The sequence below is a fragment of the Anomalospiza imberbis genome, chromosome 28 (genome assembly GCF_031753505.1).
Source record: "Anomalospiza imberbis isolate Cuckoo-Finch-1a 21T00152 chromosome 28, ASM3175350v1, whole genome shotgun sequence".
Classification (NCBI taxonomy): Eukaryota; Metazoa; Chordata; class Aves; order Passeriformes; family Viduidae; genus Anomalospiza; species Anomalospiza imberbis.
In genome coordinates this window covers 4,022,645-4,048,792 of record NC_089708.1, presented here as the reverse complement: position 1 = coordinate 4,048,792, position 26,148 = coordinate 4,022,645, and the positions used below count along the sequence as shown (strand labels likewise).

At 57.6% G+C, this 26,148-nt stretch overlaps 1 protein-coding gene across 1 annotated transcript; it reads left to right on the top strand.

Moving 5' to 3' along the window:
• Window positions 1-940: 940 nt before the first annotated feature.
• On the top strand, window positions 941-24,868 carry LOC137463288 (probable ATP-dependent RNA helicase DDX56). The gene is made up of 15 exons (XM_068174389.1): window positions 941-1,024; window positions 2,011-2,172; window positions 2,889-2,909; window positions 3,313-3,452; window positions 3,961-4,038; window positions 4,189-4,287; window positions 7,424-7,514; window positions 11,843-12,087; window positions 15,356-15,430; window positions 16,126-16,176; window positions 16,568-16,714; window positions 17,528-17,622; window positions 18,526-18,599; window positions 19,990-20,079; window positions 24,733-24,868. Exons 1-15 carry the CDS (start codon window positions 962-964, stop codon window positions 24,844-24,846), a joined length of 1,545 nt encoding a protein of 514 aa, XP_068030490.1. The 5' UTR covers window positions 941-961; the 3' UTR covers window positions 24,847-24,868.
• Window positions 24,869-26,148: the final 1,280 nt, after the last annotated feature.

Here is a 26,148-nt window from a genome sequence, read left to right as displayed (position 1 = left end):
GACACCCCAAAACTCATCCCAATCCCAAAAAAACACCCCAAAATCCCTTCTGGCCTGGGGTGTGCCCCAAAATCCACCCCAACCCCCAAAAGACACCCCAAAACTCATCCCAACCCCTAAAAACACCCCAAAATCCCTTCTGACCTGGGGTGTGCCCCAAAATCCACCCCAACCCCAAAAGACACGCCAAAACTCATCCCAATCCCCAAAAAACACCCCAAAATCCCTTCTGACCTGGGGTGTGCCCCAAAATCCACCCCAACCCCAAAAGACACCCCAAAACTCATCCCAACCCCCAAAAAACACCCCAAAATCCCTTCTGACCTGGGGTGTGCCCCAAAATCCACCCCAACCCCCAAAAGACACCCCAAAACTCATCCCAATCCCAAAAAAACACCCCAAAACTCACCCTCAACCCTGGGGGATCCCCAAAATCCACCCCACCCACTTTGGGGTGCCAGGGAGGGTCCCCCAAACCCATCCTCCCCCCATTTTGGGGTGCCAGGGGCTCCCCAAACCCATTCCCCCCCATTTTGGGGACCCCCGAACCCCTTCCCCCCATTTTGGGGTGCTGGGGTGGGTCCCCCACTCCCTGCAGATTTTGGGGTGCCTCTCCTGCCATGGGGGGAGCAGCGAAGGGCCCCCCCCCCCGAGGTGTCTTTTTGGGGGAAAATAAAGGTTTTTTTTATTCCACCAAGAGTTGTCGCTGCACTTTTTGGGGCGGGGAGGGGGTCGTGGCGCTGCAGGAATTCAGCAGTTGCCCAAAACCGGGCGGTTTCACCCCAAAAATCGAGCCCGGGGGCGGATTTTGGGGTGCCGGGGGTGCTGTCAGTCCTCCACCGCCGGGGGGCGCTGTGCGCTTCCAGCCGGCCTGGCGGCGCTCTGGCCGCGCTGCCGGAAGTGTCTGTGGTCGGCGCGGCGCGGCCGGAAGTGTGTGTGTAGAGGGGGAGGAGAAGGCAAGATGGCGGCAGAGATGGAGGAGCTGGGCTTCGAGCACATGGGGCTGGACGGGCGGCTGCTGAGGGTGAGCGGCGCTCCGGGAGGGCCGAGCGGGGCTCCGGGAGGCGGCTCGGGCCGCGGGGAGCGGCGGGTTGCAGGGCAGCGGTGGCCGGGCGCTCGTGAGGGATGTGGGGTCTCTGTGAGGGGCGGGAGCGGGGCCGGTTTGGGGGGCGGAATTTGGGGGTCCCTATGAGGGGAGGGGACTTTGGGGTCGCTTTGGGGACATTGGGGTCCCTTCAGGGGTGGGGGCCTGAGGGGACACCGGAGTGCTCTGGCTGGGGGGACACTGGGGACTGTGCCTTTGGGGAGGGGGTGGCACTGGGGTGGCACCGGGGACTGTCCCCAGGGGTGGGGTGGCACTGGGGACCCTGGCATGGGTGTGGGGTGGCACTGGGGACTGTCCCCATGGGGAGGGGACACTGGGGACTGTCCCCATGGGTGTGGGGTGGCACTGGGGACCCTGGCATGGGTGTGGCTTGGCACTGGGGACTGTCCCCATGGGTGTGGGGTGGCACTGGGGACTGTCCCCAGGGGTGTGGGGTGGCACTGGGGACTGTCCCCGTGGGTGTGGGGTGGCACCGGGGACTGTCCCCGTGGGTGTGGGGTGGCACTGGGGACTGTCCCCGTGGGTGTGGGGTGGCACTGGGGTGGCACCGGGGACTGTCCCCGTGGGTGTGGGGTGGCACTGGGGTGGCACTGGGGACTGTCCCTGTGGGTGTGGGGTGGCACTGGGGTGGCACCGGGGACTGTCCCCGTGGGTGTGGGGTGGCACCGGGGACTGTCCCCGTGGGGAGGGGACACTGGGGACCCTGGCATGGGTGTGGGGTGGCACTGGGGACTGACCCCATGGGGAGGGGACACTGGGGACTGTCCCCATGGGTGTGGGGTGGCACTGGGGACCCTGGCATGGGTGTGGGGTGGCACTGGGGACTGTCCCCGTGGGTGTGGGGTGGCACCGGGGACTGTCCCCGTGGGGGAGGCCTGTCCCCACGGTGACGCCGGTGCCCGCAGGCGGTGGCGGAGCTGGGCTGGGCCGTGCCCACGGCCATCCAGGCCCGCGCCATCCCGCTGGCCATGGAGGGCAGGGACCTGCTGGCACGGGCCAGGACGGGCTCGGGCAAAACGGGAGCGTACGGCCTGCCCCTGCTGCACAAGCTGCTGGGCATCAAGGAGGTGAGGGGCACGGGGGCACGGGGGGGCACTGGGGGCACAGGGGGCACAGGGGGCACAGGGGGCATGGGGGCTGCCCCTGCTGCACAAACTGCTGGGCATCAAGGAGGTGAGGGGCACGGGGGCACGGGGGGCACTGGGGGCACGGGGGACATTGGGGGCACAGGGGGCACGGGGGGCACGGGGGCTGCCCCTGCTGCACAAACTGCTGGGCATCAAGGAGGTGAGGGGCACGGGGGGCACGGGGGGCACGGGGGGCATGGGGGGCACAGGGGGCACGGGGGCTGCCCCTGCTGCACAAACTGCTGGGCATCAAGGAGGTGAGGGGCACGGGGGGCACAGGGGGCACGGGGGGCATGGGGGGCACAGGGGGCACTGGGGCACGGGGCCTGCCCCTGCTGCACAAACTGCTGGGCATCAAGGAGGTGAGGGGCACGGGGGGCACTGGGGGCACGGGGGACATTGGGGGCACGGGGGGCACAGGGGCACGGGGGCTGCCCCTGCTGCACAAACTGCTGGGCATCAACGAGGTGAGGGGCACCGGGGCACTGGGGGCACTGGGGGCATGGGGGGATTGGGGGATGGAGGCACTGGGGGGATTGGGAGCACTGGGGGCTCTGAGGGACTGGGGGCACTGGGGGGCACTGGGGGGATTGGGAGCATTGGGGGGCACTGGGGGGCACTGGGGGGCACTGGGGGTGACCCCATTGTCCCCCCAGGCGTCCCCGGTGGTGCCCCAGGCCGTGCGGGCACTGATGCCCAGGCTGGGCATGGCTGGTGTCCCTGGTGACCCCGGTGTCCCTGGGCCAGGCACGGCTGATGGCCCTGGTGTCCCCGGTGTCCCCGGGCCGGGCACGGCTGATGGCCCTGGTGACCCCGGTGTCCCCAGGCCTGGCACAGCTGATGGCCCCGGTGTCCCCCGGTGTCCCCGGGCCGGGCACGGCTGGTGTCCCTGGTGACCCCGGTGTCCCTGGTGTCCCCGGGCCGGGCACGGCTGATGGCCCTGGTGACCCCGGTGTCCCCAGGCCTGGCACAGCTGATGGCCCCCGGTGTCCCCGGTGTCCCCGGGCCTGGCACAGCTGGTGCCCCTGGTGACCCCGGTGTCCCCGTTGTCCCCCCAGGCGTCCCCGGCGGTGCCCCCAGGCCGTGCGGGCGCTGGTGCTGGTGCCCTCTGCGGAGCTGGCCCGGCAGGTCGGGCACACCCTGCGCCGCCTCGCCGCCTTCTGCGCCCGCCAGCTGCGCGTGGCCGAGCTCTGCGGCCACTCGGACCTCGCTGACCAGCGGTCAGTCACCCCCCGCTGACCCCTGACGCCCCCCGGGGTGTCCCCGAGCCCCCCGACCCCTCCCGGTGTCCCCTCGATGTCCCCCAAGCCCCCCTGACCCCCGGGTGTCCCCAGGCCGGTGCTGATGGAGCAGCTGGACGTCGTGGTGGGCACTCCCGGCCGTGTCCTGGCACAGCCTGGCCCCTGCCCCTCCCTGGGTGTCCCCTCGATGTCCCCTCGATGTCCCCAAGCCCCTGTGACCCCTTGAATGTCCCCTCGATGTCCTGGGTGTCCCCTCGATGTCCCCTCGATGTCCCCAAGTCCCCCTGACCCCGGGTGTCCCCAGGCCGGTGCTGATGGAGCAGCCGGACGTTGTGGTGGGCACTCCTGGCCGTGGCTGGGCACAGCCTGGCCCCTGCCCCTCCCTGGGTGTCCCCTCGATGTCCCCTCGATGTCCCCAAGCCCCCCTGTGACCCCTTGAATGTCCCCTTGATGTCCCCAAGCCCCTGTGACCCCCGGGTGTCCCCAGGCCGGTGCTGATGGAGCAGCCGGACGTCGTGGTGGGCACTCCCGGCCGTGTCCTGGCACACGTGGCCGGGCAGAGCCTGCCCCTGCCCCTCCCTGGGTGTCCCCTCGATGTCCCCTCGATGTCCCCAAGCCCCCCTGACCCCCGGGTGTCCCCAGGCCGGTGCTGATGGAGCAGCCGGACGTCGTGGTGGGCACTCCCGGCCGTGTCCTGGCACACGTGGCCGGGCAGAGCCTGGTTGCTGCGGCCGTGGCTGGAGCTGCTGGTGCTGGACGAGGCCGATCTGCTGCTCTCCTTCGGCTTCGGCGACGACATCCGGGCCCTGCTCTGGTGGGGACACCGGGGGACACCGGGGGGACAGGGAGGGGGACAATGGGAGGGGACACTGATGGGGACAGGGAGGGGACGCTGACGGGACACTGGGGGACAGGGAGGGGACAATGGGGGGACAGGGAGGGGACACTGGGGGTGGACAGGGAGGGGACACTGGGGGACACTGCTGGGGACAGGAAGGGGACCCTCAGGGGACACTGGTGGGGACAGGGAGGGGACACCAAGGGGACACTCAGGGGGACAGGGAGGGGACACCGGGGGACACTGCTGGGGACAGGGAGGGGGACCCTCAGGGGACACTGGGGGGGACAGGGAGGGGACACCAAGGGGACACTCAGGGGGGACAGGGAGGGGGACACCGGGGGACACTGCTGGGGACAGGGAGGGGACCCTCAGGGGACACTGGGGGGGACAGGGAGGGGGACACCAAGGGGACACTCAGGGGGACAGGGAGGGGACACCAAGGGGACACTCAGGAGGGGCAGTGCAGGTGACAGTGGGAGGGGACACTGATGGGGACAGGGAGGGGACGCTGAGGGGACACTGGGGGACAGGGAGGGGGACAATGGGGAGACAGGGAGGGGGACAATGGTAGGGGACACTGGGGGGGACAGGGAGGGGACACCGGGGGACAGGGAGGGGGACAATGGGGGACAGGGACAGGGACAATGGGAGGGGACACTGATCGGGGACAGGGAGGGTGACAATGGGGGGACAGGGAGGGGACACTCAGGGGGACAGGAAGGGGACCCTCAGGGGACACTGGGGGGGACAGGGAGGGGACACCTGGGGACAGGGAGGGGGACAATGGTAGGGGACACTGGGGGGGACAGGGAGGGAGGACCCCAGGGGAAACAGGGAGGGGACACTCAGGGGACACCCAGGGGGACAGGAAGGGGACACTGGGGGGGACAGGGAGGGGACACCAAGGGGACACTGGGGGGGATAGGGAGGGGACACCAAGGGGACACTCGGGGACAGGGAGGGGGACACCTGGGGACACCTGGGGACAGGGAGGGTGACAATGGGAGGGGACACTGAGTGGGGACAGGGAGGGGACACTGGGGGGGACAGGGAGGGGACACTCAGGGGACACTGAGGGGGGACAGGGAGGGGACACTCAGGGGACACCCAGGGGGACAGGGAGGGGACACCCGGGGGACACCTGGGGGACAGGGAGGGTGACAATGGGGGGTACAGGGAGGGGACACTGATGGGGGACAGGGAGGGGACACTCAGGGGACACTGAGGGGGGACAGGGAGGGGACACTCAGGGGACACTGAGGGGGGACAGGGAGGGGACACTCAGGGGACACTGAGGGGGGGACAGGGAGGGGACACCAAGGGGACACTCAGGGGGGACAGGAAGGGGACACCGGGGGGACACCTGGGGACAGGGAGGGTGACAATGGGAGGGGACACTGAGGGGGGACAGGGAGGGGACACAGTGAAGGACGGGGGGAGACACAGGGACAGTGGGGGGGCACTGAGGATTTGGGGTTCCCTGAGAGGTTTTGGGGTCTTTAAGATTTTGTGGGGCACTGGGGGTTTTGGGGTGCCCAGTGGGGGTTTTGGGGTTCCCTGAAGTGCCCAGGGGGGATTTTGGGGTCCCCTGAGAGGTTTTGGGGTCTGTAATATTTTGGGGTACACTGAGGTTTTGGGTCTGTAAGATTTTGGGGTTCCCTGAGAGGTTTTGGGGTCTGTAAGATTTTGGGGTACACTGAGATTTTGGGGTCTGTAAGATTCTGTGGGGCGCTGGACCCTTGTGGGGTTTCTGAGCACTTTTGGGGGGTCCTGCTCGCTCTCGGGGCACTCGGAGGGATTTTGGGGTGCCCAGGGAGGGTTTTGGGGTCCCCTGAGAGGTTTTGGGGTCCCCTGAGAGGTTTTGGGGTTCCCTGAGAGGTTTGGGGGTCTGTAAGATTTTGGGGTACACTGAGCTTTTGGGGTCTGTAAGATTCTGTGGGGCGCTGGAGCCTTGTGGGGTTTCTGAGCACTTTTGGGGGGTCCTGCTCGCTCTCGGGGCACTCGGAAGGATTTTGGGGTGCCCAGGGAGGGTTTTGGGGTCCCCTGAGAGGTTTTGGGTCTGTAAGATTTTGGGGTACACTGAGAGGTTTTGGGGTTCCCTGAGAGGTTTTGGGTCTGTAATATTTTGGTGTCCCCTGAGGTTTTGGTGTCTGTAGGATTCTGTGGGGCGCTGGACCCTCATGGGGTTTCTGCGCACTTTTGGGGGGTCCTGCTCGCTCTCGGGGCACTCGGAAGGATTTTGGGGTGCCCAGGGACAGTTTTGGGGTCCCCTGAGAGGTTTTGGGGTCTTTCAGGGTTTGGGGTCCCCTGAGAGGTTTTGGGTCTGTAAGATTTTGGGGTACACTGAGGTTTTGGGTCTGTAAGATTTTGGGGTACACTGAGGTTTTGGGTCTGTAAGATTTTGGGGTTCCCTGAGAGGTTTGGGGTCTGTAAGATTTTGGGGTTCACTGAGAGGTTTTGGGTCTGTAAGATTTTGGGGTACACTGAGCTTTTGGGGTCTGTAGGATTCTGTGGGGCGCTGGAGCCTCGTGGGGTTTTTGAGCACTTTTGGGGGGTCCTGCTCACTCTCGGGGCACTCAGAATGATTTTGGGGTGCCCAGGGAGGGTTTTGGGGTCCCCTGAGAGGTTTTGGGGTTCCCTGAGAGGTTTTGGGGTCTTTAAGGGTTTGGGGTCCCCTGAGAGGTTTTGGGGTTCCCTGAGAGGTTTGGGGTCTGTAAGATTTTGGGGTACACTGAGCTTTTGGGGTCTGTAAGATTCTGTGGGGCGCTGGAGCCTTGTGGGGTTTCTGAGCACTTTTGGGGGGTCCTGCTCGCTCTCGGGGCACTCGGAAGGATTTTGGGGTGCCCAGGGAGGGTTTTGGGGTCCCCTGAGAGGTTTTGGGTCTGTAAGATTTTGGGGTACACTGAGAGGTTTTGGGGTTCCCTGAGAGGTTTGGGGTCTGTAATATTTTGGGGTCCCCTGAGGTTTTGGTGTCTGTAGGATTCTGTGGGGTGCTGGAGCCTTGTGGGGTTTCTGAGCACTTTTGGGGGGTCCTGCTCGCTCTTGGTGCACTCCGAAGGATTTTGGGGTGCCCTGAGATGTTTTGGGGTGACCCCCCGTGCCCCCCCAGCCACATGCCCAAGATCTACCAGGCCCTGCTGGTGTCGGCCACGCTGAACCCCGAGCTGGAGGCGCTGCAGGAGCTGGTGCTGCACAACCCCGTGAGCAATCTGGGGCTTTTTGGGGGGATTTTGGGGGATTTTGGGGGGCTGGAATGAGGTTTGGGGGTTCCACAGCGGGCACAGAGATGAAAAACGCCAATCCCCCATTTCCCATCCCTCACCCCAAATCCTTTATCCAGGTGCGGGTTCCCCAGTCCCAAATTTTGGGATTTTAACCCCAAATTCCAGCTCCTGGTTCTGCCCCTGCAGCAGTTCCCCAGTCCCAAATTTTGGGATTTTGCCCCCAAATCCCAAATTCCAGCTCCTGGTTCTGCCCCTGCAGCAGTTCCCCAGTCCCAAATTTTGGGATTTTGCCCCCAAATCCCAAATTCCAGCTCCTGGTTCTGCCCCTGCAGCAGTTCCCTAATCCCAAATTTTGGGATTTTAACCCCAAATCCCAAATTCCAGCTCCTGGTTCTGCCCCTGCAGCCGTTCCCCAATCCCAAATTTTGGGATTTTAACCCCAAATTCCAGCTCCTGGTTCTGCCCCTGCAGCAGTTCCCTAATCCCAAATTTTGGGATTTTGCCCCCAAATCCCAAATTCCAGCTCCTGGTTCTGCCCCTGCAGCAGTTCCCCAGTCCCAAATTTTGGGATTTTGCCCCCAAATCCCAAATTCCAGCTCCTGGTTCTGCCCCTGCAGCAGTTCCCCAGTCCCAAATTTTGGGATTTTAACCCCAAATCCCAAATTCCAGCTCCTGGTTCTGCCCCTGCAGCAGTTCCCCAGTCGCAAATTTTGGGATTTTGCCCCCAAATCCCAAATTCCAGCTCCTGGTTCTGCCCCTGCAGCAGTTGACAAATCCCAAATTTTGGGATTGTAACCCCAAATCCCAAATTCCAGCTCCTGGTTCTGCCCCTGCAGCAGTTCCCCAGTCCCAAATTTTGGGATTTTAACCCCAAATCCCAAATTCCAGCTCCTGGTTCTGCCCCTGCAGCAGTTCCTCAATCCCAAATTTTGGGATTTTGCTCCCAAATCCCAAATTCCAGCTCCTGGTTCTGCCCCTGCAGCAGTTGACAAATCCCAAATTTTGGGATTGTAACCCCAAATCCCAAATTCCAGCTCCTGGTTCTGCCCCTGCAGCAGTTCCCCATTCCCAAATTTTGGGATTTTAACCCCAAATCCCAAATTCCAGCTCCTGGTTCTGCCCCTGCAGCAGTTCCCCAGTCCCAAATTTTGGGATTTTGCCCCCAAATCCCAAATTCCAGCTCCTGGTTCTGCCCCTGCAGCAGTTCCCCAGTCCCAAATTTTGGGATTTTGCTCCCAAATCCCAAATTCCAGCTCCTGGTTCTGCCCCTGCAGCAGTTCCCCACTCCCAAATTTTGGGATGTTAACTCCAAATCCCAAATTCCAGCTCCTGGTTCTGCCCCTGCAGCAGTTCCCCAGTCCCAAATTTTGGGATTTTGCCCCCAAATCCCAAATTCCAGCTCCTGGTTCTGCCCCTGCAGCAGTTCCCCAATCCCAAATTTTGGGATTTTGCCCCCAAATCCCAAATTCCAGCTCCTGGTTCTGCCCCTGCAGCAGTTCCCCAATCCCAAATTTTGGGATTTTGCCCCCAAATCCCAAATTCCAGCTCCTGGTTCTGCCCCTGCAGCAGTTGACAAATCCCAAATTTTGGGATTGTAACCCCAAATCCCAAATTCCAGCTCCTGGTTCTGCCCCTGCAGCAGTTCCCCATTCCCAAATTTTGGGATTTTAACCCCAAATCCCAAATTCCAGCTCCTGGTTCTGCCCCTGCAGCAGTTCCCCAGTCCCAAATTTTGGGATTTTGCCCCCAAATCCCAAATTCCAGCTCCTGGTTCTGCCCCTGCAGCAGTTCCCCAGTCCCAAATTTTGGGATTTTGCTCCCAAATCCCAAATTCCAGCTCCTGGTTCTGCCCCTGCAGCAGTTCCCCACTCCCAAATTTTGGGATGTTAACTCCAAATCCCAAATTCCAGCTCCTGGTTCTGCCCCTGCAGCAGTTCCCCAGTCCCAAATTTTGGGATTTTGCCCCCAAATCCCAAATTCCAGCTCCTGGTTCTGCCCCTGCAGCAGTTCCCCAATCCCAAATTTTGGGATTTTGCCCCCAAATCCCAAATTCCAGCTCCTGGTTCTGCCCCTGCAGCAGTTCCCCAGTGCCAAATTTTGGGATTTTGCTCCCAAATCCCAAATTCCAGCTCCTGGTTCTGCCCCTGCAGCAGTTCCCCAGTCCCAAATTTTGGGATTTTGCCCCCAAATCCCAATTCCAGCTCTAGATTCTCTCCCTGGAGCAGTTCCCCAGTGCCCAATTTTGGGATTTTAACCCCAAATCCCAATCCCAGGTGCAGGTTTTGCCCCCCGAGCTGCGCCTGCCGCGCCGTGCCTGGCTGCAGCCGTTCCCCATCCCCAATTTTGTGATTTTGACCCCAAACCCCAATCCCAGGTGCAGGTGGTGCCCCCTGAGCCCCATCTCCAGACGTTCCCCATCCCCAATTTTGGGGTTTTGACCCCAAACCCGTTCTCCAGGTGCAGGTGGTGCCCCCCGAGCTGTGCCTGTCGGGCCGTCCCCATCTCCAGCATTTCCCCCATCCCTAATTTTGGGATTTTGACCCCAAACCCCAATCCCAGGTGCAGGTGGTGCCCCCTGAGCCCCATCTCCAGCATTTCCCCCATCCCCAATTTTGGGATTTTAACCCCAAATCCCTTCTCCAGGTGCAGGTCATGCCCCCTGAGCCCCATCTCCAGCAGTTCCCCATGCCAAATTCTGGGATTTCGACCCCAAACCCCAATCCCAGGTGCAGGTGGTGCCCCCTGAGCCCCATCTCCAGCCGTTCCCCATCCCCACTTTTGGGATTTTGACCCCAAACCCGTTCTCCAGGTGCAGGTGGTGCCCCCCGAGCCGCGCCTGCCGGGCCGTGCCCAGCTGCAGCAGTTCCCCATCCCCAATTTTGGGATTTTGACCCCAAACCCGTTCTCCAGGTGCAGGTTTTTCCCCCCTTAGCCGCGCCTGCCGGGCCGTGCCCATCTCCAGCATTTCCCCATGCCAAATTTTGGGATTTTAACCCCAAACCCGTTCTCCAGGTGCAGGTTTTTCCCCCCTTAGCCGCGCCTGCCGGGCCGTGCCCCGCTGCAGCCATTCCCCATGCCAAATTTTGGGATTTTGACCCCAAACCCGTTCTCCAGGTGCAGGTGGTGCCCCCCGAGCCGCGCCTGCCGGGCCGTGCCCATCTCCAGCATTTCCCCCATCCCCAATTTTGGGATTTTAACCCCAAACCCCAATCCCAGGTGCAGGTGGTGCCCCCTGAGCCCCAACTCCAGCAGTTCCCCATCCCCACTTTTGGGATTTTGACCCCAAACCCCAATCCCTGGTGTCGGTTCTGCCCCCTGAGCCCCATCTGTCTGGGCTGTTCCCATCTCCAGCAGTTCCCCATCCCCAATTTTGGGGTTTTGCCCCCAAATCCGTTCTTCAGGTGCAGGTCATGCCCCCTGAACCCCATCTCCAGCAGTTCCCCATCCCCAATTTTGGGATTTTGACCCCAAATCCGTTCTCCAGTTGCAGGTGGTGCCCCCTGAGCCCCATCTCCAGCAGTTCCCCATCCCCAATTTTGGGGTTTTAACCCCAAATCCCTTCTCCAGGTGCAGGTCATGCCCCCTGAGCCCCATCTCCAGCAGTTCCCCATGCCAAATTCTGGGATTTCGACCCCAAACCCCAATCCCAGGTGCACGTGTTGCCCCCTGAACCCCATCTCCAGCAGTTCCCCATGCCAAATTTTGGGGTTTTAACCCCAAACCCCAATCCCAGGTGCAGGTGGTGCCCCCCGAGCCGCGCCTGCCGGGCCGTGCCCATCTCCAGCAGTTCCCCATCCCCAATTTTGTGATTTTGACCCCAAACCCCAATCCCAGGTGCAGGTGGTGCCCCCTGAGCCCCATCTCCAGCCGTTCCCCATCCCCAGTTTTGGGATTTTAACCCCAAACCCCAATCCCAGGTGCAGGTGGTGCCCCCCGAGCCGCGCCTGCCGGGCCGTGCCCCGCTGCAGCCATTCCCCATGCCAAATTTTGGGATTTTAACCCCAAACCGCAATCCCAGGTGCAGGTGGTGCCCCCTGAGCCCCATCTCCAGCAGTTCCCCAGTCCCAAATTTTGGGATTTTGACCCCAAACCCCAATCCCAGGTGCAGGTGGTGCCCCCCGAGCCGCGCCTGCCGGGCCGTGCCCATCTCCAGCAGTTCCCCATGCCAAATTTTGGGATTTTAACCCCAAATCCGTTCTCCAGGTGCAGGTGGTGCCCCCCGAGCCGCGCCTGCCGGGCTGTTCCCATCTCCAGCAGTTCCCCATCCCCAATTTTGGGATTTTGACCCCAAATCCGTTCTCCAGGTGCAGGTGGTGCCCCCCGAGCCGCGCCTGCCGGGCCGTGCCCAGCTGCAGCAGTTCCAGCTGCGCTGTGGCACGGAGGAGGACAAGTTCCTGCTGCTGGCGGCGCTGCTGAAGCTGCGGCTGCTGCGGGGCCGGGCGCTGCTCTTCGTGGGCAGCCTGGCACGGGCGTTCCGGGTCAAGCTCTTCCTGGAGCAGTTCGGCATCGCCGCCTGCGCCCTCAACCCCCAGCTGCCCGCCCGGTCCCGGTAAGTGACACTGGGACGTGGTCCCGTTGGGGTTTGTGGGGTTGGGGTTTATGGGAATTCCGGTTTTTGTCCTGAGTTCCTGGGTTTTTGTGGGATCCCCGTGGGTTCTGAGAGGAGATAACGGGGTGGGATTTATGGGGTGGGAATTCCCGTTTGTGTCCTCAACCCGCAGCTGCCTGTGAGATCCCGGTGAGTCCTGGTGGGATTTATGGGGTGGGGTTTGTGGGGTGGGATTTATGGGAATTCCCGTTTGTGTCCTCAACCCACAGCTGGCTGTGAGATCCCGGTGAGTCCTGGTGGGATTTATGGGGTGGGATTTATGGGAATTCCTGTTTGTGTCTTCAGTCCTCAGCTGGCTGTGAGATCCCGGTGAGTCCTGCTGGGATTTACGGGGTGGGAGTTATGGGAATTCCGGTTTTTGTCCTGAATTCCTGGGTTTTCGTGGGATCCCAGTGGGTTCTGAGAGGAGATAACGGGGTGAGGTTTATGGGGTGGGAATTCCCGTTTGTGTCTTCAACCCGCAGCTGGCTGTGAGATCCCGGTGAGTCCTGGTGGGATTTATGGGGTGGGAGTTATGGGAATTCCCATTTGTGTCCTAAATTCCTGGATTTTCATGTGATCCCAGTGGGTTCTGAGAGGAGATAACGGGGTGGGGTTTATGGGGTGGGAATTCCCGTTTGTGTCCTCAACCCGCAGCTGCCTGTGAGACCCCGGTGAGTCCTGGTGGGATTTATGGGATGGGATTTATGGGAATTCCTGTTTGTGTCCTCAACCCACAGCTGGCTGTGAGATCCCGGTGAGTCCTGCTGGGATTTACGGGGTGGGGTTTGTGGGGTGGGATTTATGGGAATTCCTGTTTTTGTCCTGAATTCCTGGATTTTCGTGTGATCCCAGTGGGTTCTGAGAGGAGATAAAGGGGTGGGGTTTATGGGGTGGGAATTTCTATTTGTGTCCTCAACCCACAGCTGGCTGTGAGATCCCGGTGAGTCCTGGTGGGATTTATGGGATGGGGTTTGTGGGGTGGGATTTATGGGAATTCCCGTTTGTGTCCTCAACCCGCAGCTGCCTGTGAGATCCCGGTGAGTCCTGCAGGGATTTATGGGGTGGGAGTTATGGGAATTCCCATTTGTGTCCTAAATTCCTGGATTTTCATGTGATCCCAGTGGGTTCTGAGAGGAGATAACGGGGTGGGGTTTATGGGGTGGGAATTCCCGTTTGTGTCTTCAGTCCTCAGCTGCCTGTGAGATCCCGGTGAGTCCTGGTGGGATTTATGGGGTGGGGTTTGTGGGGTTGGGGTTTATGGGAATTCCGGTTTTTGTCCTGAATTCCTGGGTTTTCGTGGGATCCCAGTGGGTTCTGAGAGGAGATAACGGGGTGGGGTTTATGGGATGGGAATTCCCGTTTGTGTCCTCAACCCGCAGCTGGCTGTGAGATCCCGGTGAGTCCTGGTGGGATTTATGGGGTGGGGTTTGTGGGGTTGGGGTTTACGGGAATTCCTGTTTGTGTCCTAAATTCCTGGATTTTCATGTGATCCCAGTGGTTTTTGGGAGGAGATAGCGGGGTGGAGTTTATGGGGTGTGGTTTATGGGGTGTGGTTTATGGGGTGTGGTTTATGGGGTGTGGTTTATGGGGTATGGTTTATGGGGTGTGGTTTGTGGGGTGTGGTTTATGGGGTGTGGTTTATGGGGTGTGGTTTGTGGGGTGTGGTTTGTGGGTGTGGTTTGTGGGGTGTGGTTTATGGGGTGTGGTTTGTGGGTGTGGTTTATGGGGTCTGGTTTATTTGGTGTGGTTTGTGGGTGTGGTTTGTGGGGTGTGGTTTATGGGGTGTGGTTTGTGGGGTGTGGTTTGTGGGGTGTGGTTTGTGGGGTGTGGTTTATGGGGTGTGGTTTATGGGTTGGGGTTTATGGGGTGTGGTTTGTGGGGTGGGATGGGGTGTGGTTTATGGGGTGTGGTTTAAGGGGTGTGGTTTGTGGGTGTGGTTTGTGGGGTGTGGTTTGTGGGGTGTGGTTTATGGGGTGTGGTTTATGGGTTGGGGTTTATGGGGTGTGGTTTGTGGGGTGGGATGGGGTGTGGTTTATGGGGTGTGGTTTGTGGGGTGTGGTTTAAGGGGTGTGGTTTGTGGGGTGTGGTTTATGGGGTGTGGTTTGTGGGGTGTGGTTTGTGGGGTGTGGTTTATGTGGTGTGGTTTATGGGGTGTGGTTTATGTGGTGTGGTTTGTGGGGTGTGGTTTATGGGGTGTGGTTTATGGGGTGTGGTTTATGGGGTGTGGTTTATGGGGTGTGGTTTATGGGGTGGAGTTTATGGGGTGTGGTTTATGGGGTGTGGTTTATGGGGTGTGGTTTGTGGGGTGTGGTTTGTGGGGTGTGGTTTGTGGGGTGTGGTTTATGGGAATTGTGGTTTTTGTCCTAAATTCCTGGCGTTTCACCTGATCCCGTTGATTTCGGAGCTGCCGTGGGGTGTGGTTTATGGGGAATTCCCATTTGTGCTCTCAAGTCCTGTCCCTGTCCCCCAGGTGCCGCTGCTGATGTCCCTGTCCCTGTCCCTGTCCCCCAGGTGCCGCTGCTGATGTCCCTGTCCCTGTCCCTGTCCCGGGTGCCACTGCTGATGTCCCTGTCCCTGTCCCTGTCCCGGGTGCCACTGCTGATGTCCCTGTCCCTGTCCCTGTCCCCCAGGTGCCACTGCTGATGTCCCTGTCCCTGTCCCTGTCCCGGGTGCCACTGCTGATGTCCCTGTCCCTGTCCCCCACGTGCCACTGCTGATGTCCCTGTCCCCGTCCCTGTCCCGGGTGCCACTGCTGATGTCCCTGTCCCTGTCCCCCAGGTGCCACTGCTGATGTCCCTGTCCCTGTCCCTGTCCCCCGGGTGCCACTGCTGATGTCCCTGTCCCTGTCCCTGTCCCCCAGGTGCCACTGCTGATGTCCCTGTCCCTGTCCCTGTCCCCCAGGTGCCACTGCTGATGTCCCTGTCCCTGTCCCTGTCCCGGGTGCCACTGCTGATGTCCCTGTCCCTGTCCCTGTCCCCCAGGTGCCGCTGCTGATGTCCCTGTCCCTGTCCCTGTCCCGGGTGCCACTGCTGATGTCCCTGTCCCTGTCCCCCAGGTGCCACTGCTGATGTCCCTGTCCCTGTCCCTGTCCTTGTCCCCCAGGTGCCAGTGCTGATGTCCCTGTCCCGGGTGCCACTGCTGATGTCCCTGTCCCTGTCCCCCGGGTGCCAGTGCTGATGTCCCTGTCCCGGGTGCCACTGCTGATGTCCCTGTCCCTGTCCCCCAGGTGCCACGTCATCGCGCAGTTTAACCGCGGTCTCTACGATTTCATCGTGGCCACCGACGAGGAGGGGCCGGCGCAGCCGCCCCGGCACCGCCCGCCCCGGGGGGACACGGCCAGGTCAGCTGGGGACACCGGGGGGACACCGGGGTGGCACTGGGGTGGCACTGGGCACAGCCGGGTCAGCTGGGGACACCGGGCTGGCACTGGGGACACCGGGGGGACACCGGGGTGGCACTGGGGTGGCACTGGGCACAGCCGGGTCAGCTGGGGACACCGGGGTGGCACTGGGGACACCGGGGGGACACCGGGGTGGCACTGGGCACAGCTGGGTCAGCTGGGGACACCGGAGTGGCACTGGGGACACCGGGGGGACACCGGGGTGGCACTGGAGTGGCACTGGGCACAGCCGGGTCAGCTGGGGACACCGGGGTGGCACTGGGGACACTGGGGTGGCACTGGGGACACCGGGGTGGCACTGGGGACAGCCCCTGTGGTGTCCCTGAGTGTCCCCGTGTCCCCAGGAGGGGTGGCACTGGGGACAGTCCCCGCGGTGTCCCCATGTCCCTGAGTGTCCCCGTGTGTGTCCCCAGGAGGGGTGGCACTGGGGACAGTCCCCGCGGTGTCCCCGTGTCCCTGAGTGTCCCCGTGTGTGTCCCCAGGAGGGGTGGCACTGGGGACAGTCCCCGCGGTGTCCCCGTGTCCCTGAGTGTCCCCTTGTCCCCAGGAGGGGTGGCAGGAAGGGACAGTCCCCACGGTGTCCCCGTGTCCCTGAGTGTCCCTGTGTGTGTCCCCAGGAGGGGTGGCAGGAAGGGACAGTCCCCGCAGTGTCCCTGAGTGTCCCTGTGTCCCCAGGAGGGGTGGCACTGGGGACAGTCCCCGCGGTGTCCCCGTGTCCCTGAGTGTCCCCGTGTGTGTCCCCAGGAGGGGTGGCACTGGGGACAGTCCCCGCGGTGTCCCCGTGTCCCTGAGTGTCCCCGTGTGTGTCCCCAGGAGGGGTGGCAGGAAGGGACAGTCCCCGCAGTGTCCCCATGTCCCTGAGTGTCCCCGTGTGTGTCCCCAGGAGGGGTGGCAGGAAGGGACAGTCCCCGCAGTGTCCCCGTGTCCCTGAGTGTCCCCTTGTCCCCAGGAGGGGTGGCAGGAAGGGACAGTCCCCACGGTGTCCCCGTGTCCCCACGGTGTCCCCGTGTCCCTGAGTGTCCCCGTGTGTGTCCCCAGGAGGGGTGGCAGGAAGGGACAGTCCCCGCAGTGTCCCCAGGACCCCGAGTTCGGGGTCTCTCGTGGCATCGATTTCCAGAACGTCGCCGCCGTCATCAACTTCGACGTCCCCAACTCGGTGGAGACCTACATCCACCGCGTGGGCAGGTGTGTCACCGTGTCACCTGTGTCACCTGTGTCACCGTGGGGTCACCACGGGGTCACCTGTGTCACTGTGGGGTCACCGTGGGGTCACCACGGGGTCCCTCAATGTCCCCAGCTCGGTGGAGACTTACATCCACCGCGTGGGCAGGTGTGTCACCGTGTCACCTGTGTCACCGTGGGGTCACCATGGGGTCACCACGGGGTCACCAGGGTGTCCCCAGGGTGTCCCCGGGGTGTCCCCAGGTGTCCCCAGGGTGTCCCTGTCCCCAGGGTGTCCCCAGGTGTCCCCAGGGTGTCCCTGTCCCCAGGGGTGTCCCCAGGGGTGTCCCCAGGTGTCCCCAGGGGTGTCCCCAGGTGTCCCCAGGGTGTCCCTGTCCCCAGGGGTGTCCCCAGGGGTGTCCCCAGGGTGTCCCCAGGTGTCCCCAGGGTGTCCCTGTACCCAGGGTGTCCCCAGGTGTCCCCAGGTGTCCCCAGGGTGTCCCCAGGGTGTCTCCAGGTGTCCCCAGGGTGTCCCCAGGGTGTCCCCAGGTGTCCCCAGGGTGTCTCCAGGTGTCCCCAGGGTGTCCCCAGGGTGTCCCCAGGTGTCCCCAGGGTGTCCCTGTACCCAGGGTGTCCCCAGGTGTCCCCAGGTGTCCCCAGGGTGTCCCCAGGGTGTCTCCAGGTGTCCCCAGGGTGTCCCCAGGGTGTCTCCAGGTGTCCCCAGGGTGTCCCCAGGGTGTCTCCAGGTGTCCCCAGGGTGTCCCCAGGGTGTCTCCAGGTGTCCCCAGGGTGTCCCCAGGGTGTCCCCAGGTGTCCCCAGGGTGTCCCTGTCCCCAGGACGGCGCGTGGGGACAGCCCTGGCACGGCGCTGACGCTGGCACTGCCCGACGAGCTCGAGGGGCTGCGGCGCATCGAGGACACGCTGGCAGCAGGTGGCACCTGGGGACACCGGGGGGACACCGGGGGGTTGGGGACACTGGGGGGGGTGGGGACACTGGGGGGAGTTTGGGGACAATGGGGGGAGTTTGGGACAATGGGGGGGGGTTTGGGGACAATGGGCGCAGTTTGGGGACAATGGGGGGGTTTGGGGACACTGGGGGGTTGGGGACAATGGGGGGAGTTTGGGGACAATGGGGGGAGTTTGGGGACAATGGGCGCAGTTTGGGGACAATGGGGGGGTTTGGGGACACATTGGGAGGTTGGGGACAATGGGCGCAGTTTGGGGACAATGGGGGGAGTTTGGGGACAATGGAGGGGGTTGGGGACACTGGGGGGGTTGGGGACAATGGGGGGGGTTTGGGGACAATGGGGGGAGTTTGGGGACACTGGGGGGAGTTTGGGGACAATGGGGGGTTGGGGACAATGGGGGGAGTTTGGGGACACTGGGGGGAGTTGGGGACAATGGGGGGAGTTTGGGGACACTGGGGGGAGTTTGGGGACAATGGGGGGAGTTTGGGGACAATGGGGGGGTTGGGGACACTGGGGGGAGTTTGGGGACAGTGGGGGGGGTTGGGGTCAATGGGGGGGTTGGGGACACTTTGGGGGGGGGTTGGGGACTTGGGGACAGTGAAGGGACACTGGGGGTTTGGGAACACTAAGGGGACTTGGGGACACTGGGGGGACACTGAGGGGGTCTGGGGACCCTGAGGGGGTTTAGGGACACTGAGGTGACACCGAGGTGACACCGAGGTGGCCCCGTGTCCCCAGAGAACGGGCAGTCCATGCTGCAGCCCTACGAGTTCCGCATGGGGCTGTGGGGACACCGGGGTGGCCTTGGGGACACTGAGGGGGTTTGGGGACACCGAGGTGACACCGAGGTGGCCCCGTGTCCCCAGAGAACGGGCAGTCCATGCTGCAGCCCTACGAGTTCCGCATGGAGGAGATCGAGACGCTGCGGTACCGCTGCAGGGTGAGGGACAGCGGGGACAATGGGGACACCGAGGGGACAGTGGGGACACCGAGGGGACAATGGGGACACCGAGGGGACAGTGGGGACAGCGAGGGGACACCGAGGGGACAGCGAGGGGACAGTGAGGGGACAGCGGGGACAATGGGGACAGCGAGGGGACAGCGAAGGGACAGCGGGGACAGCGGGGACACTGAGGGGACAGCGGGGACACTGAGGGGACAGTGGGGACAGCGAGGGGACAGCGAGGGGACAGCGGGGACAGCGAGGGGACAGTGGGGACAATGGGGACAGCGAGGGGACAGTGGGGGGGCTGGTGTCCCCTCCTGAGGATGCCATGGGAGTGGCCTGATGTCCCCAGTGCTGTCCCCAGTGTCCCCAATGTCCCTGTGATGTCCCCAATGTCCCTGTGGTGTCCCCCTGTCCCCAGGACGCCATGCGCGCTGTCACCAAGCAGGGCTGGCCCCAATGTCCCCAATGATGTCACCAGTGATGTCCCCAATGATGTTCCCAATGTCCCCAATGTCCCCAGTGATGTCCCCAATGATGTCCCCAGTGATGTCCCCAATGATGTCCCCAATGTCCCCAGTGATGTCCCCAATGATGTCCCCAATGATGTCCCCAATGTCCCCAATGATGTCCCCAATGTCCCCAGTGTCCCCAATGTCCCCAATGTCCCCAGTGATGTCCCCAGTGATGTCCCCAATGTCCCCAGTGATGTCCCCAGTGATGTCCCCAATGTCCCCAGTGATGTCCCCAATGTCCCCAGTGTCCCCAATGTCCCCAATGTCCCCAGTGATGTCCCCAATGTCCCCAATGTCCCCAATGATGTCCCCAGTGATGTCCCCAATGTCCCCAGTGATGTCCCAGTGGCATCCCCAATGTCCCCAATGTCCCCAGTGATGTCCCCAATGATGTCCCCAATGGTGTCCCCAATGTCCCCAATGTCCCCAGGACGCCATGCGCGCCGTCACCGAGCAGGGCTGTCCCCAATGTCCCCAATGATGTCCCCAATGATGTCCCCAATGATGTCCCCAATGTCCCCAATGTCCCCAGTGATGTCCCCAATGTCCGAATGGTGTCCCCAATGTCCCCAGTGATGTCCCCAGTGCTGTCCCCAATGTCCCCAATGTCCCCAATGTCCCCAGGACGCCATGCGCGCCGTCACCGAGCAGGGCTGTCCCCAATGTCCCCAGTGCTGTCCCCAATGTCCCCAATGATGTCCCCAATGTCCCCAGTGATGTCCCCAATGGTGTCCCCAATGTCCCCTGTGATGTCCCCAGTGATGTCCCCAATGTCCCCAATGTCCCCAATGTCCCAATGATGTCCCCAATGATGTCCCCAATGGTGTCCCCAATGTCCCCAATGTCCCCAATGTCCCCAATGTCCCCAGGACGCCATGCGCGCCGTCACCAAGCAGGCCGTGCGCGAGGCGCGGCTGCGGGAGCTGCGCCAGGAGCTGCTCAACTGCGAGAAGCTCAAGGTGAGAGCCCGGAATGGGGCAAAAACCCCAGAACTGGGGAAAAACCCACCAGAATTGGGGAAAAACCCCAAAATTGGGGAAAAAAACACCAGAATTGGGGAAAAAAACACCAGAATTGGGGAAAAAAACACCAAAATTGGGGAAAAACCCACAAAAATTGGGGGAAAAAACCACCAGAATTGGGGAAAAATCCACCAGAATTGGGAACAAATCCACCAGAATTGGGGAAAAACCCACAAAAATTGGGGGAAAAAAACACCAGAATTGGGGAAAAAAACACCAGAATTGGGGAAAAAAACACCAGAATTGGGGAAAAATCCACCACAATTGGGAACAAATCCACCAGAATTGGGGAAAAACCCACAAAAATTGGGGGAAAAAACCACCAGAATTGGGGAAAAATCCACCAGAATTGGGAACAAATCCACCAGAATTGGGGAAAAACCCACAAAAATTGGGGGAAAAAAACACCAGAATTGGGGAAAAAAACACCAGAATTGGGGAAAAAAACACCAGAATTTGGGAAAAATACCCCAAAATTGGGGAAAAATCACCAGAATTGGGGAAAAAACACCAGAATTGGGAAAAAAACACCAGAATTGGGGAAAAAAAACACCAGAATTGGGGAAAAAACACCAGAATTGGGAAAAAATCCACCAGAATTGGGGAAAAATACATCAGAATTGGGAAAAAATCCACCAGAATTGGGGAAAAATCCACCAGAATTGGGAAAAAATCCACCAGAACCTGGGAAAAATCCACCAGAATTGGGGAAAAACACTCAAAAATTGGGGAAAAAACCCCAAAATTTGGAACAAATCCACCAGAATTGGGGAGAAAAACCCAGAATTGGGAAAAAAAAAAACAAAATTGGGAACAAATCCACCAGAATTGAGGAAAAATCACCAGAATTGGGGAAAAACGCTCAAAAATTGGGGAAAAATCACCAGAACTGGGGAAAAATCACCAGAATTGGAAAAAAAACCACCAGAATTGGGGAAAAATCACCAGAATTGGGAAAAAAAAACACCAGAATTGGGGAAAAACCCACAAAAATTGGTGGAAAAAAACCCAAAATTGGGAACAAATCCACCAGAATTGAGGAAAAACCCCAAAATTGTGGAAAAACCCTCAAAAATTGGGGGAAAAAACACCAGAATTGGGAACAAACCCACCAGAATTGGGGAAAAATCACCAGAATTGGGGAAAAAAACACCAGAATTGGGGAAAAAAACACCAGAATTGGGGAAAAACCCCAAAATTGGGGAAAAACACTCAATAATTGGGGAAAAAAACACCAGAATTGGGGAAAAATCCACCAGAATTGGGGAAAAACCACCTGAATTGGGGAAAAACCCCAAAATTGGGGAAAAACCCACAAAAATTGGGGAAAAAACACCAAAATTGGGAAAAAATCCCAAAATTGGGAAAAAAACACCAGAATTTGGGAAAAATACCCCAAAATTGGGGAAAAATCACCAGAATTGGGAAAAAAAACACCAGAATTGGGGAAAAACCCACAAAAATTGGGGAAAAACCCCAAAATTTGGAACAAATCCACCAGAATTGGGGCGAAAAACCCAGAATTGGGAAAAAAAAAAACCAAAATTGGGAACAAATCCACCAGAATTGAGGAAAAACCCCAAAATTGGGGAAAAACGCTCAAAAATTGGGGAAAAAAACACCAGAATTGGGAACAAATCCACCAGAATTGGGGAAAAATCACCAGAATTGGGGAAAAACCCCAAAATTGGGGAAAAACCCACAAAAATTGGGGAAAAAACACAAAAATTGGGGAAAAATCCACCAGAATTGGGGAAAAAACCACCAGAATTGGGGAAAAATCCACCAGAATTGGGGAAAAATCCACAAAAAGAGGGTTAAAAACCCCAAAATTGGGAACAAACCCACCAGAATTGGGAAAAAAATCACCAAAATTGGGGAAAAACACTCAAAAATTGGGGGAAAAAACACCAGAATTGGGAACAAACCCACCAGAATTGGGGAAAAAAACACCAAATTGGGGAAAAACCCCAAAATTGGGGAAAAACACTCAAAAATTGGGGAAAAAACCCCAAAATTGGGGAAAAACACTCAATAATTGGGGAAAAAAACACCAGAATTGGGGAAAAATCCACCAGAATTGGGAAAAAATCCACAAAAATAGGGGAAAAAACCCCAAAATTGGGAACAAACCCACCAGAATTTGGGGAAAACCCCAAAATTGGGGAAAAACACTCAAAAATTGGGGAAAAAAAACACCAGAATTGGGGAAAAACCCACAAAAATTGGTGGAAAAAAACCCAAAATTGGGAACAAATCCACCAGAATTGAGGAAAAACCCCAAAATTGTGGAAAAACACTCAAAAATTGGGGAAAAAAACACCAGAATTGGGAACAAACCCACCAGAATTGGGGAAAAATCACCAGAATTGGGGAAAAAAAACACCAGAATTGGGGAAAAAAACCCCAAAATTGGGGAAAAACACTCAAAAATTGGGGAAAATAACACCAGAATTGGGGGAAAATCCACCAGAATTGGGGAAAAACCCCAAAATTGGGGAAAAACCCACCAAAACTGGGGAAAAACCCACAAAAATTGGGGAAAAAACACAAAAATTGGGGAAAAATCCACCAGAATTGGGGAAAAAACCACCAGAATTGGGAACAAACCCACCAGAATTGGGGAAAAAACCACCAGAATTGGGGAAAAAAACCCCAGAATTGGGGAAAAAAAACACCAAAATTTAGAACAAATCCACCAGAAATTGGGAAAAAAACACCAGAATTGGGAAAAAAAACACCAGAATTGGGGAAAAAACCACCAGAATTGGGAAAAAATCACCAGAATTGGGGAAAAAATCCCAAAATTGGGGAAAAAAACACCAGAATTGGGGAAAAATACCCCAAAATTGGGGAAAAACCCACAAAAATTGGGGAAAAAAACACCAGAATTGGGAACAAATCCACCCGAATTGGGGGAAAAAACCCAGAATTGGGGGAAAAAACCCAAAATTGGGGAAAAACCCAAAAATTGGGGAAAAATCACCAAAATTGGGAAAATAAACCCAGGATTGGGAAAAAAAAACCCCAGAATTGGGGGAAAATCACCAGAATTGGGGGAAAATCACCAGAATTGGGGAAAAAACACCAGAATTGGAAAAAATCACCGGAATTGGGGAAAAATCACCAGAATTGGGAAAAAACACACCAGAATTGGGAAAAAAAACACCAGAATTGGGAAAAAACACCAGAATTGGGGGAAAAAAATCACCAGAATTGGGAAAAAAAATCCCAAAATTGGGAAAAAAAAAAACAAAATTGGGGAAATAAACCCAAAATTGGGGAAATAAACTCAAAATTGGGAAAATAAACCCGCCAAAATCGGGGTAAAACCCCCAAAATTCGCATAAAAACCCAAAATCGGGGGAAAAAAAACAAAATCAGGGAAAAAAAACCCCAAAATTGGGGAGGAAAACCCCCAAAATTGGGGAGAAAACCCCAAAATTGGGGAGAAAACCCCAAAATCAGGAAAAAAAAAAAACAAAATTGGGGAGAAACCCCAAAAATTGGGGAGAAACCCCAAAAAATTCACGTCAAACTCCCCAAAATTGGTGTAAAACCCCTCAAATTCAGGGTGGAAACCCCGAAATTGGGGTGAAAAAATCCAAAAATGGGGGTTAAAACCCCTCAAAATTGGGGTAAAAACCCCAAAATTGGGGTCAAAACCCCAAAATTCGGGCAAAACCCCCCGAAATTTGGGTAAAAAACCCAAAAATTTGGGGAGAAAAACCCCAAAGTTCAGTGAAAAAACCCCAAAAATGAGGGTGGAAACCCCCAAATTGGGGTTAAAAAACCCCAAAATTGGGGGAAAAAGCCCCCAAAATTGGGGGGAAAATTAATATGAGGTTAATTAGGGATTAATTAAGGGATGTTAACGGTTAATTAAGGATTAATTAAGGATTAATTAACGCATTCCAGGTGTATTTTGAGGCCAAACACCAGGACCTGCAGGCTCTCAGGCAGGACCAGGCCCTGCCCCTTGATGAACGATTAATTAATGATTAATTAATGATCAATTAACGATCAAGGGTTAATTAAGGATTAATGAAGTGTCAATTAATGGTTAATTAAGGATTAATTAAGGATTAATTAACGCATTCCAGATGTATTTTGAGGCCAAACACCAGGACCTGCAGGCGCTGAGGCACGACCGGGCCCTGCCCCTTGATGAACCATTAATTAATGATCAATTAATGATCAAATGTTGATCAATTAACAATCAGGGATTAATTAATCATTAATTAATGGTTAATGAATATTTAATTAAGGATTAATTAACGATTTCCAGGTGTATTTTGAGGACCATCCCTGGGTCCTGCAGGCGCTGAGGCAGGACCGGCCCCTGGATGAACGATTAATTAATGACCAATGAAGGGTTAATTATTGATTAAGGATTGATTAACAATTAATTAAGGATTAATTAATGCATTCCAGGTGTATTTTGAGGCCAACCCCAGGACCTGCAGGTGCTGAGGCATGACCGGCCCCTGGATGAACGATTAATTAATGATCAATTAATGACCAATGAAGGGTTAATTATTGATTAAGGATTGATTAGCAATTAATTAAGGATTAATTAACGCATTCCAGGTGTATTTTGAGGACAACCCCCGGGACCTGCAGGCGCTGAGGCACGACCGGCCCCTGCACCCGGCCAGCGTGCAGCCGCACCTGCGCCACGTGCCCGACTACCTGGGTACCTGAGCGGGCACCAAACGGGCACAAAACGGGCAGAAACGGGCAAAAACCGGAAATTTGGGGAAAAACGGGCAAAAAAAGGGCAAAAAACGGGCAAAAACACGGAATTTGGGGAAAAACGGGCACCAAACGGGCACAAAACGGGCAAAAACGGGCAAAAACACGGAATTTGGGGAGAAACGGGCAAAAAAGGGCAAAAAACAGGCAAAAATCCGGAATTTGGGGAAAAACGGGCACCAAACGGGCACAAAACGGGCGGAAACGGGCAGAAACGGGCAAAAACACGGAATTTGGGGAGAAACGGGCAAAAAAAGGGCAAAAAACGGGAAAAAACGGGCAAAAACCCGGAATTTGGGGAAAAACGGGCACAAAACGGGCAGAAACGGGCAAAAACCCGGAATTTGGGGAAAAACGGGCACCAAACGGGCACAAAACGGGCAGAAACGGGCAGAAACGGACAAAAACCCGGAATTATGGGAAAAACGGGCACCAAACGGGCACAAAACGGGCAGAAACGGGCAAAAACCCGGAATTTGGGGAAAAAACGGGCACCAAACGGGCAGAAACGGGCAAAAACCCGGAATCTGGGGAAAAAACGGGCAAAAAAAGGGCAAAAAAACGGGCAAAAACGGGCAAAAATCCGGAATTTGGGGAAAAACGGGCAAAAAAAGGGCAAAAAATGGGAACAAAACGGGCAGAAACGGGCAAAAACCCGGAATTTGCGGAAAAACGGGCAAAAAAAGGGCAAAAAATGGGCAAAAACCCGGAATTTGGGGAAAAACGGGCACAAAAACGGGCAGAAACCGGGCAAAAACACGGAATTTGGGGAAAAACGGGCAAAAAAAGGGCAAAAAAACGGGAAAAAACCCGGAATTTGGGGGAAAACGGGCAAAAAAAGGGCAAAAAAACGGGCAAAAATGGGAAAAAAACGGGCAAAAATCTGGAATTTGGGGAAAAACAGGCAAAAAATGGGCACAATATGGGAAAAAACGGGCAAAGATCCGGAATTTGGGGAAAAATGGGCACAAAATGGGCAAAAAACGGGCAAAAATCCGGAATTTGGGGAAAATGGGCAAACAAGGGCAGAAACGGGCAAAAACCCGGAATTTGGGGGAAAATGGGCACACAACGGGCAAAAAATGGGCAAAAACGGGCAAAAATCCAGAATTTGGGGAAAAAAGGGCAAAAAAAGGGCAAAAAATGGGAAAAAAACGGGCAAAAATCCGGAATTTGGGGAAAAATGGGCACAAAATGGCCAAAAAATGGGCACAAAATGGGCAGAAATGGGCACAAAATTGGGGAAAATGG